The sequence below is a fragment of the Mesoplodon bidens genome (genome assembly GCF_964165515.1).
Source record: "Mesoplodon bidens genome assembly, chromosome: 10".
NCBI classification, from domain to species: domain Eukaryota; kingdom Metazoa; phylum Chordata; class Mammalia; order Artiodactyla; family Ziphiidae; genus Mesoplodon; species Mesoplodon bidens.
Window position 1 is genome coordinate 84,466,449 of NC_138172.1, and position 9,979 is coordinate 84,476,427.

General features: G+C 48.1%; 1 protein-coding gene across 1 annotated transcript; it reads right to left on the reverse strand.

The window, feature by feature from the left end:
• Positions 1–4,799: 4,799 nt before the first annotated feature.
• On the reverse strand, positions 4,800–7,856 carry LOC308624109 (POM121-like protein 2; the record flags this gene model as incomplete). The annotated part of the gene is given in 7 exon segments (XM_081247049.1): positions 4,800–5,364; positions 5,366–6,096; positions 6,098–6,464; positions 6,466–6,785; positions 6,787–6,984; positions 6,986–7,534; positions 7,536–7,856. Coding segments are annotated over 7 exon segments (3,051 nt in total).
• Between the last annotated feature and the right edge of the window lie 2,123 nt (positions 7,857–9,979).

Below are 9,979 nucleotides of genomic sequence, written 5' to 3' on the forward strand. Positions count from 1 at the left end.
ATTAATAACTAAATTCCTGACTTTGACTATATCACACTAGTTTTTACACTAATGTCTCTTTTGTTTCCAGGATCCTACATTGTATTCAGCCTCCTCTAGTCTGTGATGGTTTCTCAGTGTTGATGAAGTATTTCTGTAGCATACTTGACTGTTTTCCAATCTGGGTTTGTCTGATATTTTTTACATGATTGGTTTGGGGTTATAGGTTTTTGTGGGAGACCACAAAGATGAAGTACGTGTCCCATCGCATCATAACAGATGTGACATGATAGGAGCATAGCTTACCATTGGTGACGCTGACCTTGATCATTTTTAAGGTAGTGTTTGCCATTTTTCTCCCTTGTGAAGTTCCTATTTTTTTCCTACTTCCTACTCTACTGTTCAGAAGGTAGTCACTCAGTATGGCCCATATTCCGGAAGGGAGGGGATTAAGCTTCATCTCCTGCGGGGGCGGGGTAGTATTTACTTATGTTAGTCGGAATTCTTCTGTAAGGAAAAGGTTTCCCTTCTCCTGTATTCTTTGATTGATTTATTTATATCAGTATGGACTCATGAATATGTATTGTATACTTTGGATTATAATCCAAAACCACACTATCTGTTATTCAAACTGTTCCAGCGTTGGTCATCGGGAGCTCTTTCCCTGTTATAAAGAGACAATTGGCAAAGCTGTTTCTTTCCTACTGTGTTGATATTCATAATTCTCTTTTTCCCACACATTATATAAAAAAGTCTTGTTTCACCTTTCGCTGAACTAGTTAAGATCCAAGTGTGGAAGTGTAGAAAGTGTGGATGGTTTCCCAGTTTATTTTTGGATGAAAATAATCCAATAGGGTCAGTTTCTTTGCAAGAATCAGTGACCCAGTGGAAAAATAATATGCCCAAAGCGGCTCTATTTCCCTTGCTAGTCACTCACTACTATCCTTTCACCCTGTTGATGGGATTCAAAGGAGGACTTCAACCTTGGGGAAAATCAAAGATGTGTGTTTAAATTTTTTTTTAAGTTCTCAGCGCGAGGTTCGTCTGTCTCCCTGACATTAATTGTGACATCGCAGTGGACCTGAGACTGGAAGAACTGTCATCTGTGTAGAAATGTAAGAGGAAAGCCTTGTCGTACAAATTGGCCTGTACGGGGATCGAACGCGCGAACTTAGCGTTGTTAGCACCACGCTCTAACCAACTGAGGTAGCTTGCCAACAAACTGGTCGCTGGTATCTGTAGGCAATTAAATAAAAGGGAAACAAAATGGTTTCTTCAAATTCTCGGGACGGGGGATGGGGCGGGGGAAGGCGGTGAGGGAGGAGAAGGAAAGGGAACACAAAGAACTGAAACAACCGAAAAGTAACGTTAATTTTTTAAATCTCCACATTCTTCCTGTTTCACAGGAACAAAACATTCACAGAACAAAACATTTAGCCTAATTGAACTCTACTTCTTGGGGGCCTCTCTCCAACTGACGACTCTGAGCCCCACCCAAAAGATCAGATTCAAAGTCCCCGAGGGAGGCTTCCTTCCTCCTACCTATTTAAAATAATTTATAAAAATAAATTATTTTTAAAATAATTTTATTTCATACTCTCCGAGTCCTTAATCCATCTGGAATTCATTTTTGTTAATTGTATGAGATGAAGCAGTTTCTTTTATTTTTTGAAGAGTTTAGCTACTAGTACCAACTGCACTTGAAAATTTCATTAGCTTCCTGCCGTTCTAAAACGACGAATTTAGCCCTCTTTTTCATATTCTATACCCTCCCCGTAAGGGATCTCACCTTTTCCCAAGATTTCGATATTCTAAGGTACATTGACAATGCTCCAATCTTTCCCTAGCCCTCACCAGATACTCCATGCATTCATTTGCTCTAACCAAAAACCTTTGCTTTATTCCGGATTCCTCTCTTCCTCTCACACCTCACAACCCCTTTAAGAGCAAATCGGTTAAATATATATAGAAATCTGACCACTTCTCACCGCTTGCGTTGTAAGCGTCCTCGTCTGGGCCACCATTGAATCCCACCTGGATTCCTGCAGAACCCTCCTCCCAGTCTCCCCGCTTTCACTCCTCTACCGTCCCAGCTCAGCCAGCAGCCAGAACAATCCTAAAAGTGAGTCAAGCCATGTCATTTATTTGTCCCAAAGCCTCTACTTGTTCCACATCTCACTCCTGGGGACTTCCACCAGGTTTTCTCTTTGCCTGGAATCCTCTTCCCTCATACTCTGGCATGGCTAAGTCTGTCAGGGAGTTCAAGTCTTTGCTCAGATGTCAACCTCTCATAAGAGCTCAGATGAAACTGTAGCGCCATCTTAATCCACCTAGCCTGCTCTATATTTTTGCCATGCCGTTTACAATCTCTTTCACATGGTAGTTATTTCTTATTATGTTTATTGTTTATTTTTTAATCACACCCCCTACTAGAACATAAACTCCACAAGAACAGGAATTTTATCTGTCACTGAGAACATCCCAAATATTAGAAGAGTGCCTAGTAACCAGTATCAGATGCCCAGTAGTTTTTGAGTGAATGAATGATTGAATATGACAACTATTTCCTTCATATTCCATAGTCATTTCACACTCAGTCTATACAAAATTCCATGTATTCTGCCAAAATCGCATTTTCCATCCTCCAAGTCAGATGGCTAAGGGTCAGTCTTCTCCAACTCCCCCTTACCCTTATTCCGCCCATCTCCTCTGCCCACACGGTGCAACCTGTCACCAAGTCCTGCTTCTTAATCCCTCCTCTCTCTACTGCCTCCCCACGCCCTCTGTTAACTACCTGGTTAACAATCCCTGTTAACCAGGTAATTAATTACCTAGCTTGAATGTACTGTATCTTTCATCTTTGTTGGTGTCTCCGCAGCCTCCCACACATTTCCAAGCCTCCAGCCTGTCCCCATTTGACTCCTCCCTCACATGACAGCTAGAGCAATCTAAACCCAAGCTTGTCTCTTTCCTACTTAAAATCTTTCCATGACTCTCCATTGCATTTGGAACGCTGTGCACATTGCACGACATGGTTTATAAGCATATCCATGATGTGCCCCTTCTTCTCCCAAACCATGTCTGACTCCTTGAAAGTGATCCAGATAGATGCATTCTGTCTTCCAGACCCTCCTGTGCACGTGTTTTGTCTTTAGCCTGAAATACCCTTCTCCAGTTGCTAGAACTGGAGAACACACACCGTAAAACAGAATTCAAGTTTCAGGACTTAGATAAGATGACCTTCTGCCCTGCTTCCATTCCCTTAGTACCTGTCGCTTGTTATGGAATCACTGGCTTACTTACCAGTCTCCCCACTAAATTGTAATCTCCAAAGCAGAAGTTTTCCTTCACCTCTGAATGGCTGGTGCAAAGCACGATACAAGGTATATAGTCATCACTGTAGAAATGTTAAATTATCATGTAAAGACTGTAGAAATTGTCTAATACTTTTCCTCTTGCCCCCCTCTGTAAGATGGCAGTCTTGGGTTGTGGATTGCCTTTCAAAATAGAAACAGCATGAAAAAAAAAAAAAGAAAAAAGAAACAGCATGGATATTTAGAGTCATATATACCTGGGTTAGAGTTCTGACTTTGGTGATTTGCTGTAGTGAGGGAGAAGCGAACACACACTTTGGAGCCAATAGGGTTGAAATCCCAAATCTAACCTTTACTAACTGGTTGAGCTTGGGCAAGTTTCTTAATATCCTTCTGCCTCTGAATAGATATGAGTTTTATAGCAATTCCTGTATCATACACTCATTTCAACAATTTATTTTTATTTTATCAACCAACTTAAGATTGCTTATTTTTTCCAGTTAGGTCTCTTCCAAGGTATCCATAAAACAGGAGATAGATGTATGCAGGGAGTCATTCTTGCCTTTTCTTTTTTTCCATCAGGATGCTACGTGCTAAGGAATATGCCATAGCTACTCATAGACCTCCCATTGGTTACAGTACAGAGGTCAGCTTAGGTATCTGCTCTTCCTCCCTTTCTCCCTTTGTTCTCAGGCCCAAGAGTTTTCCTGCCCTACCCACCCTATCTGGGAGAAATGTGAGGTAGAGGGTGATTTTATAAGGTACAAATTAAAAGAAAAGTAGAAGATTTGGTTCCCTAATTGAGCATTTCTCACTCGTAATTATGGAGGAATTATGACCTATGGTGTAAAGAAAAGAAGCAAGGTTGCACCACTCTGTGTTTTTCCTCCCCTGGCCCTCCCATGGATGCTCTCATGGGTAGACCATTGATCCTCAAGAAAAAGTTGGCTTCAAGGTCAAATTGCATTAAAAGCTTCTCTAAAATAAAAAAAATTAAACTAAAAAAAAATCTTCTCCAAGAACAAAGTGAGGAACAAAATGGCAAGAAATGAGCAATTGGCCTCCCTAGGAGACCAAATAAAGGAACCACTTCTTTGAGCCAAATAAAAGCAGGCTAAGATTTAGAGAGAATCTATTCCTCCTCCCAAAGATGCAAGAGAATATGGGTTGTACTTTTTGCCTCCCTGGTATGTCTGTTCTCAGAGAAAAAAGCAGAAGGCAGTGTCCTGACTGAGCTCACCCTTGACACAGAAAGGAGTGGGTAGGGAGGGGAAGGCAAGGCTCTGTTCAATTCCAAAGCTTTGGTTCCACTCAGTTTCATTCTGCTATCACCACTAGATACTTTAGTCCTTCATTTTCCTCTAGAATGTAGATTAGGACCACAAGGTGAATGTGTAAAGCTCTCAGCTTAGATCTGGGGTATTTTTGCTGTAGAGAATTAGAAGTGACTGAGGCGCTTCACTATGCTGAGGTCAAAATCAGGGTACGAATGGCAAGGAACACAAGTTATTTCTTGTGGGCATGATGCCTTCGGGAATGCCCCTGCTCCCTATTCTTTGGGGTTTTTGATTTTGCACCAATGGAAAATGAAGGGGCTGATGATCTGAAAGGTCTTCTCCCAACAGAGCCCTGGGGCGGTGGAGAGGGCATCCCAAAGCCAAGGCTGCTGCCTGCCTTAAATGATCCAGTGACAGGGGTGCTCTGAGCAAAGGGGGCCATGCAGGGGTCTCCAAACATAGTTTGTCTTGCAGAAATGCTGGCCTTCCCCAAGGCAAAAGGTGTGCCCTGGCTGGTCCAGCCCTGGTTGTTTGGGCCCCAGCCTTTCCCCAAGGGTGTGATGGTGCTAGTGCTCCCACTTGGCACTGCTCCAGTGCTGAGTGCTCCAGAACTGGAGCTCACGTCTGGGGCAGTGACGCTGATCCCAGTCTCCTCACAGTCCATAGGGCTCCCTAATCCCCCAAAGTCAAATGGTCGTGGGGCTGTGCTGCCAAACACTGAGCCACAAGCCCCACTCCGGTGGGTTGGGGTGACAACTCCCAAACCATTCTTATTAGCTTGACCAAAGGGAACCTACTGGAGTGCTGTCAAAGGCCGGCCGGAAGCTGGCAGGGATGTGAAAGGTGGAGGCTGATGGTGCCACACCCCCAAAGGCCGACTGCATGGTACCCCTGAAGGATGGTTGGGCTGGAATCGGTGTTGGGATTGAGGAGGCCACTGTTGAGTTTCCAATAATGGAAGAGCTACGGAAGCTTGGGCCAAGGGCCGGTTGTGGGGCTTCTTGCTTCTGCACATATGCAGCCCCAAATGCAGGTTGGGGAGTGGCTCCCAGGGATAGTGGGAAAGGTGGCCTTGAGCATGACTCCAATGGAATTGTGAATGCTGAGGTCGAACTGGAGATCCTGGATGACAACGCAGGCTGGTTGGTGGTTACTAGGGCTGAAGATGCCAGAGGGCTACCCACAGTGCTAAAATTGGCAGTGCTCCTCGTAGGGGATATCTGGACAGCACTGGGAAGAACCTGGCTAAAGATGGTGACTGTGTGCACAGTAGGAATGGTTGGACACTGGCACAGTGGGAAAGTGAAGCCTGCAGCTGGGGAGAAGCTGGCCCTGAAGGCACAGGCAGCCCCGAGTGGGAAAGGGGGGCAAGTGGAAGGGATAGAGAAAGTGCTGCCCATGGTACTGGTGACATTCACTACACCAAATCCCAAAGGTGGCTTAAAGGAGCCTTTGGATGTGCTGGCTGGGGTGGTGGACATGACTACAGTTGTAGCCTTGACCAGGCCTTGGAAGAGACGGGTAGAAAGAAGCAGGAGTAGGTGGAGGAGAGGTCTGCTTGAAAGAGAAAGGAGCTCTCACGGGCATAGTTTTAAGTGGCCTTATGCTGCCAAAGACAGGCTTGAAGGTGGGAGTTGAGATACCCGGAGGTGAAGATGCTGCAGCTGTGCTTGAAATTCTGGAATATGAGGAGCCTCCTATTTCACTATTGGCTGGGAGCCCCAAAATGGGTTTTGACGTGCGGTCAGCAGAAGTTGCAACAGGAGGCGCAGATGCAGGAAGATGGGGAGCTGGGCTGCTGATCAATCCAAACAAAGTGCTTTGCATAGTGGGTGCTGCAGGGATAATGGCAGGTGAGTCTTGGGGTATGGCAGCCTGAGAGGTTGAAGGTGTCGGTGACTGGTGCTGTGGGAGAAACAAGGGTCAGAAGGATGAATGTAGTTGTGGGTTTTGAGTCTGAAGAGGTGCCTGAAAGGGGCTCTGACTGTGAGCACCCATGTGAGGCCAGCAGGCTCGCTGTCTTCAGAGGCGAGTGGGCCACACTGATTGCCTCTCCGGTAGGTTGTGGGAAGGCCAGTGGACTTGGAGACTTCTGCATTTTATGTAAGCTTTCCAACTGAGGATCAGTGCCCTGGGACAGGAGAGGCTGAATAGCAGACCAAGTGTCAGGGACAGAGTCTGTGGTGACCTCAGTCGTATCTTCTCTGGCTTTGTTTGCTCCGTTGGAGTCCAGCTTTCTTCCCTAAGGCCAGGTCTTCGGGGACTGCATAACCAAGCTGAGGAGGTGGAGTCAGGGACAGCAGCCTCCCAGGGCTTGATAGAAGCAGGGGAATCTGATTTTGCTGCCCAGAGCTGCCAGATGTTTCTGGGGACTCATCTGATACCAGTGGGACTGGAGACTGAGACGGATCACCAATGTTCTTTCCTTTTTATTGGCCACTCTGGTGTCTGGAGTGATGTACGGGGAATACTTCTCTTCCAAGGCTCAGAGAAATCTCTAGAAGAGCTGTAAGAGCTTGCAATAGCATTCCTTTGGGAGCTAAGGGGGCCACCTGTGTGTGTGCTGGCCAAGGAGGCCATGGAGGAGCAGCTGGGCCTGTTATTCAAGCTGTGATCTGAGCCCCAGCAGTCGAGGCTTCTCTTCAGAGGCTCAGGCCTGGGCACAAAAGAAGTGCGGACTCCATTTTGCATCAGAGGCTTAATCGCAGATGGTCTGGTCTCTGGAATCCTTCTCTTACTGTCCAAGCTCTCATGGAACAGTGGTTCTTCCCACCTCACTTTCCCCTTCTTGCACTCTCTGAGGGCCCTCAGCACTGTCTCCTTCGCACATGGGTCCGGGGGCTTCTCAGAAGGTGAGACCCCTGCAGAGTTCGTTACCTCTGCTGGGGCAGTGGAGGGGGGCGCTGTCCGCTCACGAGGAGCGAGCCTGATGGTCACCGGGCTCCATGTTGCCCTGGGGTGCCGGGAGAGACCAGATACTCCGCTTGAAGTAACTTTCCCACCATGAGGGATGAGGCCCCATGATGGAATTCCGGGACCTGTTCATGGGAAAGCGCCTCCAAGCCTCATTGAGCACGCACGCGTTGGGACTGGTAGGATGCCAGTTCGGCAGCCTCCTCGCAGGTCTGTGCCGAGGGGCAGGGTGGGCACGATGGACGTGCTGAACCCGGGGGACCTGATGAAGGGGCTGAGCTGGCCGGCGGTTCAAGGGCCTCTCCGACAAGTCTGTGCGCCCCCCTGCTGGGGACGACGGCGAGAGTCCCAGCTTGCCCACGTAAGTGCCCATGTGGGCAGTGAGGCGGGGTCGGTGCCTTTGACTTCGGGTTTGGGCTCCCGAGGTTTCTGACGCCTGGTGACTCAGCCGCAGTCGAAGTGTTCCGGTGACGGTTGGGATCCCTGCGCGAGGAAAGTGAAAGGGTCTCGGGAATCTCCTCACCCTCCAGGTCCTGCAACCGAAAGTGAGCGGCCGGTGGAAACAGAGGACACGCGGGACCTCGGCAGCCCCCGTAGCCTGCTCTGCTAGTTGGAGGCCTAAGCTGGCCGCTCTGGCCTCTCTCCTCTCCTTTCCGGGTTGCAGCGCGCGGCACGAGGACAGGGATTGGAGAGGAAGCGCGCGGCCGGAGTCCCAGAGTTAGAGTCGAGCAGGCGCCGTGTCTCCAGACTCCTGCTCTCGGCCTCGTCACCGATCCTTCCGCCCGCCCGCCCCCGGCGTCGGGGTAGGGAGGGCAGTCCGAGCCCCTCAGGGTGAGTCGGTGGAGGTTGGGGCCGGGGGGCGGGGCGCTGGCGGGAGCGCGGGACCGGAGACCCGGGCGCGTGGACCTGGGCAGCCCAGACGGCGTTCGTGGCGCCAGCAGCGGGGAATAACGGAGGCCGGATTTGCTGCTTGGGGATTCCCGCCCTTCTTCCTTTCCTTTGCCTTTTCCTTTTCCTTCCTTCCTTTTCCATTCGCCTCCCCGAGGCTGAATGTGTGTCGCCCTCGATTGTTCGCACTTTGAGTATGCAGGTACGATGGCACTCTGGCGGGGTCGCGAGGCTCCGGAGGGGGCCAAAGGGATTTCTTGTCTACCGACCGAGAGCCTGAGCGCCTCCGCAGGCACCTGGCTTTGTCCCTCGCTCAGCAACCTCCCCCGCCCCTTCGCCCCGGCCACCCTCTCCAATCGCTATCCTCACCTAGCCGGGTGGGGTCGGAGCTCCAGGAGGGGAGCAAAGAAGTGGGAGATTGAATTTGCGGCTGAATATTCTGGCTTAGCCAGAGTGAACTAGGGCAGTAACATTCCGAGAAATTGAAAAACGAATAACGTTTTAAGATTTCTAATACCATTCCTCCCAATAACAATAAAAATGGCACGGATTCAATACGATTCTTTCAGGAAAGGTCATTTTAAGGTTGTTAAGTTAAGGAACTCGGAGAACGAGTTCCATTCAAAACCCACACTGTCCAAAAATGGGTCCAGACATCTCCCACTTCATCAATCTCTTTCTCCTTGAATTTGTATTTCCACAGAATTTATGCCAATATAATGTATGCTTACGCTTAAAGTCTTTATTCGATCGTCCTACTATACTAGTCTGCACCAAATATAGGTATAAACACTGAAATCTGAAATTTTGATATGTGACGGAACCACAAATCTGTTATAATTAATTCTTTTGGTTTCATTTATATTTGCATTTACTAATAGAATGCAAACAATGAAAAACATCGTAAGTAGATAACAAATTTGAAAGGCCCTTTACTGGAAGTTGTAACAGAAGTAAATATGGAATTTATCACGTCTTTCTCCAAGAGGTCGCATACAATATATTGATATAAGACCGCCTCCGCTGAAGGAATATTTCCATTTCTCCTCTACTGGACACCAGGGATGGAAGGAATTTGACAATTCGGGGCAGTGTGTCACTTCAGATAGGTAGAAGGGTTTTGGAATTGCCTAGTGAGAGAATGGTGGGATTTCAAAGAAAGGTGGGAAGCAAGAAGGCAAAGTAGAGGATTCTCAAACTCGTGAATGTTAACCTGGTTGCACATGGAAGAGGTAGAAATGGATTCGGTGTTTGTGCGTGCTTGTAGCCGAGTTGGAGTAAAGTTTTAGCCAAGGACGGAAAAGGCTCTCTAGCAGAGGATGGTTTCGATCCATCGACCTCTGGGTTATGGGCCCAGCACGCTTCCGCTGCGCCACTCTGCTTAACCCGTGTCGAAGAAAGCCCCTGTGAGAAGCCACTGTTGTTCCCTTCAATGATTATGTTACCGTTTCTGCGCTGAACATTTTTTTCGATTTCCTTTCTTTCTGATGGTTTTCGTCGCCCCTCTCTCTCGAGGCACGTAGGTCAGCTCTTCCGCAACCAGATGACCTCGGGTCATCACCTTCGGGTCTGCAATTTTCCAACCTGCCCAAGAGTGCCCAAGCTCGT